The 17,795-nt window shown below is 43.3% G+C and overlaps 2 protein-coding genes across 6 annotated transcripts in view; one reads left to right on the top strand and one right to left on the bottom strand.

Moving 5' to 3' along the window:
* The window catches only part of LOC140909032 (uncharacterized), a 116,897-nt gene extending 114,753 nt beyond the window's left edge, over positions 1-2,144 (bottom strand). For all 3 annotated transcript variants that reach the window (XR_012158053.1, XR_012158055.2, XM_073337359.1), the window contains exon 1: positions 2,044-2,144. Coding sequence is in view for 1 of the 3 variants with exons in the window: in XM_073337359.1 (XP_073193460.1) it covers positions 2,044-2,059 (16 nt within the window). In the remaining 2 variants the exon portion in view is untranslated. The remainder of the gene's footprint in view (positions 1-2,043) is intronic.
* The window catches only part of LOC140909033 (uncharacterized), a 100,916-nt gene that overhangs the window by 13,712 nt on the left and 69,409 nt on the right, over positions 1-17,795 (top strand). The window lies entirely within an intron of this gene.

Genomic DNA, 17,795 nt, shown 5'->3' with positions numbered 1-17,795 from the left:
CTAAGTCCCATAGTCACCTTTGAAAATAGGAATGGACTTAGGATCCTAAGTCACTTGTGTACTTTTGAAAATGGTACCGTTAGTTACAAGCTCCCTTCCCAAATCAACAACAATAAGTTTAAGTATGAGGTTTGATTTCCTTTGTTTCACTGACTTCACTTGCATACCTGAAAGCTATCCAATCCTTTTAAAAACCTGGGTAACTTGTCTGTCTCAATCATTTCCTCCGCCTCTTTCCCTCTTTGCTGTTTTGTTTGTTTCAGCTAAATAACTCTTTTGGCAAAGTGGGCCGCTGCTTTCCTATTTCCTTCACACATTGACATGGAGTAAAATACTATTTGAAGACCATGAGGACTGTGAAATCATTCAGCTGCCAAATTGAAATCACATATGTCTGCCTACCAGCAGGGTTTTCAATGAGAGGATATTCTTCCTTGATGTAATACACATTGTTTAACTTAATCAACCTTGACCTTCTAAAATGTTGGCTTGCTAAGAAGAAAAAAAATTGTTAGCACCAATGACGTTTACCGAAACGACTTTGGAAATTTTGTTTGCGCAGATAGAAAAAAGCTGAGCATGTGGAATACGGGAGTCAAAACAAGCTGCCTCAGGGCTCGTCTACATTACACAGTTAGGTCGACCTAAGGCGGCTTCTGTCAACCTAATTATGTCAGTGACTAAACTACAACCTTCCTCCTGCTGCTGTAAGTGCCGTACTACACTGACATAATAACTCCACCTCCATGAGAGGCGAAAGGTTTATGTCGGTGTAATTAGGATGAGGCAGTGTCTGTGTGGACCTTATGTTACTTACATCAACTGTCTTGTCAATTTCATTGCAGAAGTCATGAAATTGACAAGAAAGCCCAGCTCCCCTGGAGAGCTGGGAGCTGGACCCTGCTCCCCTCTGGGAGCTGGAGTGAGGGCCCAGAGGGGAGCTGAAGCTCAGGTGGCTTCAGACCTGTTCCCAGCTGGGAGCTTGGGTGAGAAGCCCAAGCAGCCTCCTCACCCGCTCACTGCCTGGAGCCAGTCAGCTTTGTCAATTTCATGGCAACTGGCTCCAACTCCCTGGTGGTGAGAAGCCCTGGGCAGCTTTCCCCAGCTCCCAGTGAGGAACAGGGAGGTGAGACGCCCTGGGTAGCTTCTCCCTGCTCCCGGCGGGGAACAGGGAGCGGGTGGGGAGCAGCCTGCCAGGAGCCCGGGAGCCTGTGGGGCAGCCAGGGTCCCGGCAGGGAGCTTCCAGCAGAGCTGACAGACCGGGTTCTCAGTTCCCCACACTGCCCTCTTTGGTTGGTGGAAGCGCTCCTAGTGAGGACACACATCACTGAACCAAGGAGGGTAGTGTAGACATGCACCACTGCAGTAATTATTGCGGTGACAGTAATTTGACCTAATATAGATCAACTTACATTAGTAGTGTAGACATAGGCACCGACTCCACGCATGTTCCAGGGCTGGAGCACCCACAGAAAAAAAATAGTGGGTGCTTAGCACCCACTGGCAGCCAGCTCCCCTCCTCCCTCCCCACCCCTCCACCCCCGAGCCTCCTGTCTACCAGCAGCCCTGACAGTCAGCTCCTCTCCCTCCCTCCCAGCTCCTCCAGCCCGCCACGAACAGCTGTTCTGCGGCACACAGGAGGTGCTGGAGCGGGGGGGGGGGAGGCGCTGGAATGGGGCGCACTCAGGGGAGGGGGAAGAACTGGGTGGAAAGAGGCAGGGTGGAGCAGGGGCAGGAAGAGGTGGGGTGGGATGGGGGCTTCAGGTAAGGGGGGGTTGGGGGCAGGGCCTGGGGTGAAGAGGAGGGGTGAGCACCACCGGGGCCCAGAGGACGCTGGCGCCTGTGAGTGTAGACATACCCTAAGTCACCGGCATCCCAAAACCAACAGACTAAACATATGGGAGACTCCAGCCCTGAAGCTGATGAGTCATTGTCGGTGGCTTCCACTTCAGCTTGTGTTTCCAAAACAAAGATTTTTATTTTAATAGTCCTGAAAGCATATGCAGGCCCATTGAGAATAAAAATGCTCAGAAGTATACTTACTGTGGTTTGTGACCATGCCCTTGAAAAAATACCAGCCTAAGAAGAAGGAATATCATGTAAACTGAAGAAGTCTTTGTTGTTCTCGTATTTTATACGTGTGTGTGTGTGTGTGTGTGTGTGTATGTTGCATCTGTTGCTACATTCTTGCCAAAGACTTTTTTTTTTTAAAGGAAGGACTGTTAATGAGTGATAGCATGTAATGTGGCTTTTCTCCTATTAACTTGTTTTTTGTCCACTTAGCCGTCTTTAATGAGCAGCTCTCTCAAAGGGATATAGTTAAAGTGTGAAGAAAAACAACTTGTTGAACCATTTATTGATATACCAGGCAGCTTAGAGAGGTGCGAAAGAAAGTCTTTATGTTTCACTACTTGAAGCATCTATTTTACAGGTTATGTGATTTTGGAGGCAGAGAGGATTCTTGTTATTTGTTGAGTCCTTGGTATACCAAAAGTCAGCATTTTGATGGGGAGTCAAAACAGAATTAAAATTCAGGGCAGACAAAAATGTGACTAGAAAGTATTAATATATATTCTATTGTTCTGGGAATGCACATAAGGTCACATCAAGCTCTGTATCAAGAAATACCACAAACACTACCTCTCCCTTTCATATCTACCAGCCTCCACGCAGATAGATTTCTTCACAAACGTGAAAAGGATGTCATGCTCATGATTCTTAACCATCCAACAAATTCAAACCTAATAAAGTCAACTTATTAAATAGCTTCAGCCTCTCTGCACGCAAGTTTTGGGGGAAGGTTGTGCTGTGGAAGTGTCTTTACAAATTGTTCAGACTCATAAATGCTTTTCTGCAGTGATAGGTAAATCTCAAATGGTCCCTGCACCCATGAGTTCACACCTGTCAGTACACATGTTGGAAATAGTTAAGAAAAAGATAGTGAATGATCTTCAGAAAATTAATCTTCTTTGGTTTTATATGACATTGCCAAGCAAATCAATTTAACTTTTCCTAAACAAAATACTGAAAGGTACTGTAGAAGAAGCCTTATGGTCCGTATATCTCAGAGCATTCTTATCAGCTCAGCAGCAAAGGTGATTAGCAATTGGAACAAAGTACCAAGGGAAGTGGTGAATACTCCATCTCTTGCTGTCTTCAGAGCAAGGCTGGATGCCTTTCCAGGAGATATTCTTTAGCCAAACACAGTTTATTTGGCTAAACACAGGAGTAAATGAGTGAAATTTTATAGCCTGTGATATACAGAAGATCAGATTACATGGTCTAATAGTCCCTTCCAGCTTTAAAGTCTATGAATCGTTATGATGATATAAATGCCTGATCTTGTATAACAAATCTATCCTTTGCAGTTTTGGAGAGCAAGAGAAGCAGCATTAGGTTCAAACTAGGAGAACACCCAAAATGTCCTTTGTGCGTCTCATTATGACAACACTTTTCATCTAACAGCGAACGATTGGAGTTAAATGATGTTTTATACTGTATCTCACAATTCATCATGTTCTGCATGCATTATTACATAATACAGCAGCAAGTATTATTATACTGCAATTATATTTTATCTTGAAGTGCTATTTCAGCCAAAACTATTGAAGGATGCAAAAAATGATTTGTTGCAAGTGATAATCTGAAGAATGAATTTCAAAAGGAAAAAATACAGTGATAAATGTATATTGAAAAATATGAATCAACCACCTTTGCAACCCCTCACTTCCAAGCACTTCTTGGCTTCAGCTAGAGTATCTGGGCCTATATGTCCACACAATTACATAGTTATTATAGGTTTCAGAGTGGTAGCCTTGTTAGTCTGCATCAACAAAAAGAACGAGGAGTACTTGTGGAACCTTAGAGAATAACAAATTTATCTGAGCATAAACTTTCGTGGGCTAAAACCCACTTCAGCGGATGCATGCAGTGGAAAATACATTAGGAAGGTATATATACACCCAGAGAACATGAAAAAATGGGTGTTGCCATACAGTTAAGATGAGCTATTATCAGCAGGAGGAAAAAAAACTAGGTGACTACTAGAAGGCTTCCTAAGTTTGGGCACTTTTGGTTCCTTCAGCTTCTTGAAGTCACTGTCTACAGGACAGGCCCAACAAAGAAAGTAACGGAACACCACTAGCCATCACCTTCAGCCCCCAACTAAAACCTCTCCAGGGCATCATCAAGGATCTACAACCTATCCTGAAGGACGACCCATCACTCTTACAGATCTTGGGAGACAGGCCAGTCCTTGCCTACAGAGAGTCCCCCAACCTGAAGCAAATACTCACCAGCAACCACACACCACACAACAGAACCACTAACCCAGGAACCTATCCTTGCAACAAAGCCCGTTGCCAACTCTGTCCACATATCTATTCGGGGACACCATCATAGGACCTAATCACATCAGCCACACTATCAGAGGCTCGTTCACCTGCACATCTACCAATGTGATATATGCCATCATGTGCCAGCAATGCCCCTCTGCCATGTACATTGGCCAAACTGGACAGTCTCTTCGCAAAAGAATAAATGGACACAAATCAGATGTCAAGAATTATAACATTCAAAAACCAGTCGGAGAACACTTCAATCTCCCTGGTCACTCAACTATGGACCTAAAAGTGGCAATACTACAAGAAAAAAACTTCAAAAACAGACTCCAACGAGAAACTGCTGAATTGGAATTAATTTGCAAACTGGACACCAGTTTGAATAAAGGCTTGCATAGAGACTGGGAGTGGATATGTCATTACACAAAGTAAAGTTATTTCCCCATGTTTATTTTTTCCCCCTACTGTTACTCACACCTTCTTGTCAACTGTTGGAAATGGGCCATCCTGATGATCACTACAAAAGGTTTTTTTTTCTCCTGCTGATAATAGCTCACCTTAACTGTATGGCAACACCCATTTTTTCATGTTCTCTGTATATATATATCTTCCTACTGTATTTTCCACTGCATGCATCCGATGAAGTGGGTTTTAGCCCATGAAAGCTTATGCTCAAATAAATTTGTGACTCTAAGGTGCCACAAGTATTCCTCAGTTATTATAGATTGCTGTGGGATCTTTGTATGAAAGATGCTGTATGAGTGGTAGTTATTATTACAGGCAGGACTTTCGGAGTGCCCAGAAGAATAGAGGTTAAAATGAATATTACGTAGGTACAATGCTCTGCTCATATAATACAGAATAAGAAAGAATATACAAACAACCTAGGGCCCTATACAAAGGATCTGGGGTTGTGTTGTTCATGTTGTCTTTATTAGATCTAGATTTAAAGCAATTTGTAACCTGGTAGCCTGGAAAGATTAGGCTAGCGCACATACATAATACAGACTGTTTTGTTTTGTTTTGCCTTTCAGGTAATACACATAGCGAGGGTATCTGCAGCAACAGTGTTATATATCAATATGGACAATTAATCTATTGTATTTTCTCCTACAGAAGCAAGTCCTGTCAGTGCTTCCTATTGATCCAAGAAACTCTTACCTGATTACTAAAGTTTAGTTAGGTTTCAGAGTAGCAGCCGTGTTAGTCTGTATTCGCAAAAAGAAAAGGAGTACTTGTGGCACCTCAGAGACTAACAAATTTATTTGAGCATAAGCATTCGTGAGCTACATTTCACTTCGTCAGATGCATTCAGTGGAAAATACAGTGGGGAGATTTATATACATAGAGAACATGAAACAATGGGTGTTACCATACACACTGTAACCAGAGTGATCACTTAAGGTGAGCTATTACCAGCAGGAGAGCCGGGGTGGGGGGGGAGGATAAACACAGAGAAATAGTTTTACTTTGTGTAATGACCCATCCACTCCCAGTCTCTATTCAAGCCTAAGTTAATTGTATTCAGTTTGCAAATTAATTCCAATTCAGCAGTCTCTCGGAGTCTGTTTTTGAAGTTTTTTTGTTGAAGTATTGTGACTTTTAGGTCTGTAATCGAGTGACCAGAGAGATTGAAGTGTTCTCCGACTGGTTTTTGAATGTTATAATTCTTGATGTCTGATTTGTGTTTAGTTTAGTTAGTTATTTATTCAGTGAGACAAGAATCCACTGAGACAATCACTTATTTTCAAGGAGAATGTGAAAAAAGCTTTGAGTGGGTACTTTGTATGCTTACATTTCAGACAAATTAGCAGCTCAGCAAGAAGGCCGCTGAAGTCAGTAGAACCAGAAGAGTACTATATCTAGATGAACCTAAGGCACTAATGCTTTGTCCTGCACCATTGTCCTGCACCATTCAAGTCAATGAGAATTTTCCCATTGACTTGACTGGAAGCTGCATCAACCCTAAGAGCAAAGCACTGAAGTGTGTCACTATTATTTATTGTTAGTTTTATTACTGTAACACCTAAGTGTAAAGCTCTTCATTGTGCCTTAAACTCATGCTTCAGTGGTTTACTGAATAGGAAATTACTTAAACCCATGCTTAAAGCTAGGTGTGGGTTTTAGTGTTTTGCTGAATCAGACCCTAGAATAGTAATATATCTTGCACTTTTCTTATATACATAGCTACCTTTTTGACCTTACATTCAAATAATTTTATATATAGATATAAAGTAACATGATATGCTACTTCTTAAACTTTTCAAATATATTTGATTTCTGCCTTGGCTGAGCTCCATAAACTCCTTTATGCCAAAACATTGAAAAAAATCAGTTAAACATCTTGTTCTGAATTAAAAACATGCAATGGATGTCTTCACGTTTACACTACAACATGGCCTGGGGTTGCCCAGAGTGATTAGACAAAATGGAACAGATCTTCAACTAGAGTAAATCAGCATCACTTCACTGACTTCAATGGAGCGATGGTGATTTATACCGGTAGAGGAGCTGACCCAATAGCTCTAGGGCAATTTACAACTATTTCAAACTCTTTGCTAGGCACCAGCCCGTCTACCTGGAAATAGATCACAGGTAATATTTTCAAAAAAGGAACAGTAACTAATGAAAAGAGGATTGAACAAATCCAGGCCCTGTGGTTCAACACTAGCTCTTACATTTTTCAGCAGATTCTATGCTGTGAAGGGGACACCAAAGCATCTCAAAAAGGAAACCCTCACTTGCACTTAGGTAATCCACATATACCTTCATGTTTTAATAAAACAATACATTTTAGTAAATTATTATTAATAGTATTTACTTATGACAGTAGTACCTAGAGGCCACAATCAAAACAAGGGCCCTATTTCTCTAGGCACTGAGGAAACTCCTGCAAAGAGACGTCCCCTACCCTTTAGAGCTAATAGATAAAATAGACAAAGGATAGGAGGGGAAACAGAGCCTGAAAGAGGTGAAATAACTTGCCCAAGGTGCTACAGGAGCGCAGTGGCAGAGCCAGCTGTAGAATTCTAAGTCTCCTGATCCCTAGCCCATTGTCCAAAATGCCTCCCATAACACCTCGTTTGCCTGCATCTCTCAACCCAGTTGACATGAGATATATGTTCTCCCCCAAACATGCTGTCTCTCACATGCATATCATTTCCTGGTGCATATTTAGAAGGCCCAATTTTTAATGAATCTGAGCCATGTTAACAATACTTCTGGCCTGAATAGAAATGCTGGTGTCAAGGTTCCTTCCCCACTCTGAACTCTAGGGTACAGATGTGGGGACCAGCATGAAAGACCCCCTAAGCTTATTTTTACTAGCTTAGGTTAAAAACTTCCCCAAGGTACAAACTTTGCCTTGTCCTTGAACCCTATGCTGCCACCACCAAGCATGTTAAACAAAGAACAGTGAAAGAGACCACTTGGAGACATCTTCCCCCAAAATATCCCCCAAGCCTTACACTCCCTTTCCTAGGGAAGGCTTGATAAAAATCCTCACCAATTTGTACAGGTGAACACAGACCCAAACCCTTGGATCTTAAGAACAATGAAAAAGCAATCAGGTTCTTAAAAGAAGAATTTTAATTAAAGAAAAGGTAAAAGAGTCACCTCTGTAAAATTAGGATGGTAAATACCTTACAGGGTAATCAGATTCAAAACAGAGAATCCCTCTAGGCAAAACCTTAAGTTACAAAAAGATACAAAAACAGGAATATACATTCCATTCAGCACAATTTATTCTATCAGCCATTTAAACAAAAAGAAATCTAATGCATTTCTAGCTAGATTACTTACTAACTTTTTACAGGAGTTCTGAGCTGCATTCCTGATGTGGTCCGGCAAAAGCATCACACAAACAGACGAACCCTTTGTTCCGCTCCCTCCAGCTTTGAAAGTATCTTGTCTCCTCATTGGTCATATTGATCAGATGCCAGCGAGGTTATCCTAGCTTCTTAACCCTTTAGAGGTGAAAGGGTTTTGCCTCTGGCCAGGAGGGATTTTATAGCACTGGGAACAGAAAAGTAGTGACCCTTCCCTTTTTTATGTAGGGCAGCTGGACTCTACAGTTGGGCCTCAGCCCACTTTTTGTAATGCAGCCACAGAGAATGGCACCTGATAATTACTAAGGGGGATGCTCTTCATTTACTTTCTAAAATAAAACGTGATTCGTAATAAATAAAGTGATGCATTACAGAGTTTTGAAGAAAACAGCAGTTTGAGGTGCTCTGACAAACTGATTCTATTGCAGAGTTACTTTTCCCATGGGACATAACAAATTAAATGACAAAGCCAAGTAGAGAGCAGTGATAAATCTCCGTTTGGACATTAATCAGCTTCCCTCTCATTTACCATCTTCTATTTAATTAGCTGACTGTATGCAGTTTGAACAATGAACCTTTCATTCAACAATCTCCATAACTGTAATTTAAATGGATTTCCTGAAAGTTGCCCTCCAGGCTTCAGGGAGAGGATTCCAAGAGCTCTGTGAACACTGTACGTCTTATATAACGGAGGAAAATTCAAATCCTGCTCTGAGTTGTAATTAGATAATGCCCGGAGAAGGGAGGAAAGAATCAGATGAACTGCAACTGGAGTAGGAGAAAAGTGCATTTGATATCACTGGGATACAAAGCTAGCACACAGGCAGCATGAGATGACAATTAAGGCATTAGATACTGTCTGGTAGGAAGATGAATATTCATATCAGAGACACTGCAATGAGACTCTGTGGAGGAAGCAGTAAGCTGACTGAGAGGTATAAAAGGCAATGAGATGATACAAAGAGGAACATGCACCAGTACTGGGAACCTTGACTCTGTAAAATTCCAACCAACACAGCTAAAGCAGTTTTTTCAGTCCCACCAAAAAACTGTCCAGCAGCCCCCCATTCCTTGTTGTCTTAGGGAAGCAAATTGTGAAATACACACTCACTGGGTTCAGGTGGGTTTGTACGTGCTACTGCTAGGCCATGACTCCACTGCCACGGTCCATGCTACTGCAGCTACGCTGCTATTTATACTCACCCTGGCTTGATGGGATCTAGTGCAAGTGTGTGTACGTGGGCAGGGGGATCACACCCATAGCTCGTAATGTAGGCAGCCTTAGTGTACAGAGTAGCTGTCGTTGTGTATTCTGATGCAATGAGACTGCAGAGACCAAAGGTGGTCCTCCATTTTGGAAGATGGGGATCTGGACTGGAGGGGATAGGACAGTGGCTGGCATCCTCAACTCCCACATGCATATCATCCTCAACTCCCATGCATCCTCAACTCCCATTCTTTTCAGCACCCCTGAAAAATGGAGCCCTTTGCAGACAAGCCTGTGGGCTAAAGGCAGGCCCAACAAACAGGCCAGAAGGAGTCTTAAGGAGCATCATTGTATCAATACTCCCCAAACCCAAGGATGACCCCAAAGACCACCGTGAAATACAGTAGTAACAATTTAGTAATGGCACCTGTGGGAGCCCAGTAGAATGAGGGCAGCTGTAAGTGCTAGGGTGCTCTGTAGAAGAAGTTGATGTTTCCCTCATGGAAAACACTGCTTGTGATTACAGTAAATTGGACTGATTTATAAATTAATACCTGTCTACAGTAGAAAGAGTGCTGAGTTAACTGATGCCATTGACAGCTGAACCATATTACATTAAAAGCTATATCTGTTTACTATTACATAAGAGGAAAAGCCAAGAGTGGAAAAAACCTGGAATTTGGCAACCTCATTTAATCACATCTGGTAATATTCTAGTCTGAGGGATTATCGCTGCTGGATAGCAGGCTTTTAGAAAGTAGATCAAACAAAGAAACTAGAGCAAGCTAGACTCAGAAAATAAAGAGTCTGATTTATTTATTTATTTTATTTATAGCTGTGTGTTCACCTTTCAGGAAGATTATAAATATACTTGACAAAGGTGTGTTTGGCACAGTTCCTTTGGAGTAAAGATTTTGTTTATGTCAGGGTTAGAACAATTCTAATTCAGGTTAGGGTTAGTGATGGCTGACTCTCAAAAGTTCAGGTGGGGATCAGGTAAACATCCAGGAGCTTAGATGCTTATGCGAAGTTTGCCAGAACTATCTGTACCTTGAAAACCTGGCATAAGTAAGATTTTCTTGTGAAAAGTATGTCAGTTCTGCTTACAGAAATACTGCAAGAACAGCTTTTGGCAAGCTATTATGGCATTTCCTGTTCCAGCAGACCTTGAGGTGCAAACACATTACAAAATGTGAGAAGGAAGTTATGTGCAAGGTTGGTTCTGACAGGGGATGAAGACTCATTTGTTCAATATCTTCATAAATGATCTGGAGGATGGTGTGGATTGCACTCTCAGCAAATTTGCGGATGATACTAAACTGGGAGGAGTGGTAGATACGCTGGAGGGTAGGGATAGGATACAGAAGGACCTAGACAAATTGGAGGATTGGGCCAAAAGAAATCTGATGAGGTTCAATAAGGATAAGTGCAGGGTCCTGCACTTAGGACGGAAGAACCCAATGCACAGCTACAGACTAGGGACCGAATGGCTAGGCAGCAGTTCTGCGGAAAAGGACCTAGGGGTGACAGTGGACGAGAAGCTGTATATGAGTCAGCAGTGTGCCCTTGTTGCCAAGAAGTCCAATGGCATTTTGGGATGTATAAGTAGGGGCATAGCGAGCAGATCGAGGGACGTGATCGTCCCCCTCTATTCGACATTGGTGAGGCCTCATCTGGAGTACTGTGTCCAGTTTTGGGCCCCACACTACAAGAAGGATGTGGAGAAATTGGAGAGAGTCCAGCGAAGGGCAACAAAAATGATTAGGGGTCTGGAACACATGAGTTATGAGGAGAGGCGGAGGGAACTGAGATTGTTTAGTCTGCAGAAGAGAAGAATGAGGGGGGATTTGATAGCTGCTTTCAACTACCTGAGAGGTGGTTCCAGAGAGGATGGTTCTAGACTATTCTCAGTGGTGGAAGAGGACAGGACAAGGAGTAATGGTCTCAAGTTGCAGTGGGGGAGGTTCAGGTTGGATATTAGGAAAAACTTTTTCACTAAGAGGGTGGTGAAACACTGGAATGCGTTACCTAGGGAGGTGGTAGAATCTCCTTCCTTAGAGGTTTTTAAGGTCAGGCTTGACAAAGCCCTGGCTGGGATGATTTAACTGGGAATTGGTCCTGCTTTGAGCAGGCGGTTGGACTAGATGACCTTCTGGGGTCCCTTCCAACCCTGATATTCTATGATTCTATGATTCATTGGTGTGAAGGGGATTGTTTTATCAAATCATTTGCTCTATCTTTTGCTAATTAATGTTAAACATGTAGGGCAACATTGGGCAAGTCTCATAGATTTATCATGTGAAAGATGGATTCCATATAGATCACACAGTGAGATCAAGCAAGCTTCATAGATGACCCATGTCATCAGAACATAAGAATGGATATACAGGGTCAGACCAATGGTCCATCTAGCCCAATATCCTGTCTTCCAATAGTGGCCAGAGCCAGATGCTTCAGAGGGAGTGAACAGAACAGGACAATTTATCATGTGATCCATCCCTTCATCCAGTCCCAACTTCTAGTAGTCAGAGGTTTAAGGCATGGAGTTGTATCTCTGACCATCTTGGCTAATAGCCATCGATGGACCTGTACTCCATGAACTTATCTAATACTTTTTTGAACTCAGTTATACTTTTGGCCTTCACAACATTATGTCCAAATACTGTGACGAGGTCCACTACAGACATGTAGCAATATGAAATCAGAGGTTTTTAAGAATAGGTTGAACAAACACCTGTCATGAATGATCATGATTTACTTGGTCCTGCTCTACATAGGGGACTGGACTTAATGACTTCTCGAGGTCCCTTCCAGCTCTACGTTTCCAGATTTCTATGAACTTTCCAGTGGAGATGGGGAATAGATGAGGAAAGGCGTGCAGATCCTGTTATCAAGACTAGTCAAAATTAAACTGAGAGCACTTTCTCATTTTGGTCTATTCTATTCAAGTGATGCCAGTCCAGTTGTGTGGATCAGTTGCTCCTGTTATGTAGGCATGAGGGAAATTTTCTGGAGAGCTCAAAGGGTCACCCTTCACATGGCAATGCAGGGATCTGTCAATATTATTCAGAAGAGAGAGCTCGGTTTGCAGCAGGTGGATAAAAAGTAATAATAAAAGAACCTCTCCTTTAATGTGAAGAACAATGCTTTTTATTATTATTATTATTTGTATTATCCTAGAGCATAGGCATCCTAGTCACAGACCAGGACCCCATTGTGCTGAGCGCTGTTCAAACACAGAACAAAAAGACAATCTCTGCCCCCAAAGAGTTTACAATGTAAGTAACAATGTACCCAGCACCATGGTATATGACTGCCTTCTAGTACTGCACTTGGCAATTTAGCTAGCATCAGTTACTTTTGATTCAATCTTTTTGTGTGTCTTCCTCTGCGAAGGCAGATAATTGGTTGTGGATTTTCTTTTTATAGTTTGTTTATTTGTGCTGTTCTAGGTGTTTTTATTAGGGGATGCACGGTCAAAGTGTGCCTTGCACTTTGAATGGAATGTGGCAAGGTTTTATAGAGCCCAAGCCAAGCACAATAGATATGGGGTACACTCTTAGTGGAAATTAGCCTAGTAACTATATAGTCACCCTTTGAAATGCATTAGGATTATAGGTGGTCAAAGGCCTATGTGTTGACTTAGAATTAATGTGACTAATATATATACATAATATTTCAATAAACTTAACTGTGTCAGTCTGAAAAATGCTAATATATAGTTTACAAAATTCTATGGAAACCTGAGATTCACTCCTACAAGCCAGGCTCTTCACTGCTAAACCCAGGGAAGTACTTTTTCTTTAGAAGTCCACAGCTGATGTTAAAAACATGTTGCCAGTTTGAAGTCAAGATTTTAAATGCCGTTGGACAGCTATAAATGTCATAAATCAAATATTAAATTGTTTAATTTTCCACCCTGTGTACCAGGAATAGTAGTTGTACTTCTCTGTGCATATTATGCTGAATTGTTTGTGATATCTAAAAAATAGACTAAGGGCTTGTCTACATGGGGAGCTATTCCAAAATATCTGTCCCTGATTAACTTCATTTTTGGATGTTCTTAATCCTGATTAAGTGTGCCTTACTCTGAATCAGTTTAATTCACTTGGTTTAAATTAATCCAAAATAAGGCACCTGTATTCTGGAATAAAAGAGTCCACACATGGAGTTAATTGGGAATAGTTAATTTTATATTTAAATTCATACCCTACTTCATTCTGGGTTAACTTTCATGTGTAGACAAGCCCTAAGGGTATATTTCTTTTTCTAACCCTGACATCCTGCCACTCACAAATCAATAAAAATTCCTACATCTACATGACCACCGGACCAGGGGGATGAGGTAGATGAGGCTTTCTTTTGGCAGCTCACGGAAGCTACCAGATCGCATGCCCTGATTCTCATGGGTAACTTTAATTTTCCTGATATCTGCTGGGAGAGCAATACAGCGGTGCATAGACAATCCAGGAAGTTTTTGGAAAGCGTAGGGGACAATTTCCTGGCGCAAGTGCTAGAGGAGCCAACTAGGGGGGGCGCTTTTCTTGACCTGCTGCTCACAAACCGGTTAGAATTAGTGGGGGAAGCAAAAGTGAATGGGAATCTGGGAGGCAGTGACCATGAGTTGGTTGAGTTCAGGATCCTGACGCAGGGAAGAAAGGTAAGCAGCAGGATACGGACCCTGGACTTCAGGAAAGCAGACTTCGACTCCCTCAGGGAACGGATGGCCAGGATCCCCTGACGGACTAACTTGAAGGGGAAAGGAGTCCAGGAGAGCTGGCTGTATTTCAAGGAATCCCTGTTGAGGTTACAGGGACAAACCATCCCGATGAGTCGAAAGAATAGTAAATATGGCAGGCGACCAGCTTGGCTTAATGGTGAAATCCTAGCGGATCTTAAACATAAAAAAGAAGCTTACAAGAAGTGGAAGGTTGGACATATGACCAGGGAAGAGTATAAAAATATTGCTCGGGCATGTAGGAATGATATCAGAAGGGCCAAATCGCACCTGGAGCTGCAGCTAGCCAGAGATGTCAAGAGTAACAAGAAGGGTTTCTTCAGGTATGTTGGCAACAAGAAGAAAGCCAAGGAATGTGTGGGCCCCTTACTGAATGAGGGAGGCAACCTAGTGACAGAGGATGTGGAAAAAGCTAATGTACTCAATGCTTTTTTTGCCTCTGTTTTCACTAACAAGGTCAGCTCCCAGACTGCTGCGCTGGGCATCACAAAATGGGGAAGAGATGGCCAGCCCTCTGTGGAGATAGAGGTGGTTAGGGACTATTTAGAAAAGCTGGACGTGCACAAGTCCATGGGGCCGGACGAGTTGCATCCGAGAGTGCTGAAGGAATTGGCGGCTGTGATTGCAGAGCCATTGGCCATTATCTTTGAAAACTCGTGGCGAACCGGGGAAGTCCCGGATGACTGGAAAAAGGCTAATGTAGTGCCAATCTTTAAAAAAGGGAAGAAGGAGGATCCTGGGAACTACAGGCCAGTCAGCCTCACCTCAGTCCCTGGAAAAATCATGGAGCAGGTCCTCAAAGAATCAATCCTGAAGCACTTGCATGAGAGGAAAGTGATCAGGAACAGCCAGCATGGATTCACCAAGGGAAGGTCATGCCTGACTAATCTAATCGCCTTTTATGATGAGATTACTGGTTCTGTGGATGAAGGGAAAGCAGTGGATGTATTGTTTCTAGACTTTAGCAAAGCTTTTGACACGGTCTCCCACAGTATTCTTGTCAGCAAGTTAAGGAAGTATGGGCTGGATGAATGCACTATAAGGTGGGTAGAAAGCTGGCTAGATTGTCAGGCTCAACGGGTAGTGATCAATGGCTCCATGTCTAGTTGGCAGCCGGTATCAAGTGGAGTGCCCCAAGGGTCGGTCCTGGGGCCGGTTTTGTTCAATATCTTCATAAATGATCTGGAGGATGGTGTGGATTGCACTCTCAGCAAATTTGCGGATGATACTAAACTGGGAGCAGTGGTAGATACGCTGGAGGGGAGGGATAGGATACAGAAGGACCTAGACAAATTGGAGGATTGGGCCAAAAGAAATCTGATGAGGTTCAATAAGGATAAGTGCAGGGTCCTGCACTTAGGACGGAAGAACCCAATGCACAGCTACAGACTAGGGACCGAATGGCTAGGCAGCAGTTCTGCGGAAAAGGACCTAGGGGTGACAGTGGACGAGAAGCTGGATATGAGTCAGCAGTGTGCCCTTGTTGCCAAGAAGTCCAATGGCATTTTGGGATGTATAAGTAGGGGCATAGCGAGCAGATCGAGGGACGTGATCGTTCCCCTCTATTTGACATTGGTGAGGCCTCATCTGGAGTACTGTGTCCAGTTTTGGGCCCCACACTACAAGAAGGATGTGGATAAATTGGAGAGAGTCCAGCGAAGGGCAACAAAAATGATTAGGGGACTGGAACACATGAGTTATGAGGAGAGGATGAGGGATCTGGAACACATGAGTTATGGGGAGAGGATGAGGGAGTTTAGCCTGCAGAAGAGAAGAATGAGGGGGGATTTGATAGCTGCTTTCAACTACCTGAAAGGGGGTTCCAAAGAGGATGGCTCTAGACTGTTCTCAATGGTAGCAGATGACAGAACGAGGAGTAATGGTCTCACGTTGCAGTGGGGGAGGTTTAGATTGGATATTAGGAAAAACTTTTTCACTAAGAGGGTGGTGAAACACTGGAATGCGTTACCTAGGGAGGTGGTAGAATCTCCTTCCTTAGAGGTTTTTAAGGTCAGGCTTGACAAAGCCCTGGCTGGGATGATTTAACTGGGAATTGGTCCTGCTTCGAGCAGGGGGTTGGACTAGATGACCTTCTGGGGTCCCTTCCAACCCTGATATTCTATGATTCTATGTCTTTTTGAGATCCCATGAAAAGAACAGCCTCAATCTTCAGATCAGCTTCCAGGAACCTTAGGCCAAATTTTTCCCTGAATTAGTTGACTTAAATAGGGCTCCAACTGAGCAGTGGGGAAAAGCTTAATTTAGTTCAACCAAAATGGCAAACCATCTGGACTTTATCTAATCCAATTTGGGAAAACTGGGACCTTTTCCAATCTTAAGGTCTGCCAATCTATATGAATTGGTTTTGATGAAAAAAAATGCAAATTCATTCAAACCAAAATGTGAATGCTGTGGAAATTTCAGCAGAAAAAATGAGGAGTACTTGTGGCACCTTAGAGACTAACAAATTTATTTGCGCTAAAGCCCACTTCGTCAGATGCATGCAGTGGAAAATACAATAGGAAGATATATCTATATACAGAGAACCTGAAAAAATGGGGGTTCCTATACCGACTCTTAATGAGACCAATCGATTAAGGTGGGCTATTATCAGCAGGAGAAAAAAAAACTTTTGTAGTGATAATCAGGATGGCCCATTTCCAACAGTTGACAAGAAGGTGAGAGTAACAGTAGGGGGAAAATTAGCATGGGGAAATTAGCATGGGGGCTGAAGGTGACGGCTAGTGGTGTGGATGAGTCATTACACTAACTAAAAACTATTTCCCCAAGCTAATTTTCCCCCTACTGTTACTCTTGTCAACTGTTGAAAATGGGCCATCCTGATTATCACTACAAAAGTTTTTTTTTGTCCTGCTGATAATATCCCACCTTAATCGATTGGTCTCGTTAAGAGTTGGTATGGCAACCCCGATTTTTTTCATGTTCTATCTATCTATCTATCTATCTATCTATCTATCTATCTATCTATCTATCTATCTATCTATTCTTCCTACTGTATTTTCCACTGCATGCATCTGATGAAGTGGGCTTTAGCCCACGAAAGCTTATGCTCAAATAAATGTGTTAGTCTCTAAGGCGGGGGTGGGCTAACTACGGCCTGCGGGCCAGATCTGGCCCGCGGGAGCGTCCTGCTCAGCCCCTGAGCTTCCAGCTGGGGAGGCTAGTCCCCAGTCCCTCCCCCACTGTCTCCCCTTCCCCATAGTTGCACTGCCATGTGGGCAGCATAGCTTGCACTTGCCCACCTCCCAGGCTTTCAGATAAGCCTGTCCTGCTGTTCTAAGCAGCATGGTAAGGGGAAGGGGGGAGGGCAGGAGGTCACAGGGGGCTGTTGGATGGGGCGGAGGTCCCGGGGGGTCAGGGAGGACAGGGAGCAGGGGAGGTTGGATAGGGGATGGGGGTCTGAGGGGTAGTTAGGGATGGGGGTTCTGGAAGGGAGTGCTCAGGGGACATGGAGTGGGGGAGAGATGGATGGTTCGGGGGTCTCAGGGGGCTGTTAGGAGGCGGGGGTGTGGATAGGGGTCGGGGCAGTCGGGACGGGGAGCAGAGGGGGTTGGATGGGTTGCAGATTCTGAGGGGGGCAGTCAGGGGGCGGGAAGTGGGAGGGAGCGGATAGGGGGCGGGGCCCAGGCTGTTCGGGGAGGCACAACCTTCCCTACCCGGCC

Source organism: Lepidochelys kempii, chromosome 3 (genome assembly GCF_965140285.1).
Source record: "Lepidochelys kempii isolate rLepKem1 chromosome 3, rLepKem1.hap1, whole genome shotgun sequence".
Classification (NCBI taxonomy): Eukaryota; Metazoa; Chordata; order Testudines; family Cheloniidae; genus Lepidochelys; species Lepidochelys kempii.
This window is presented reverse-complemented; position numbering and strand designations above follow the sequence as displayed.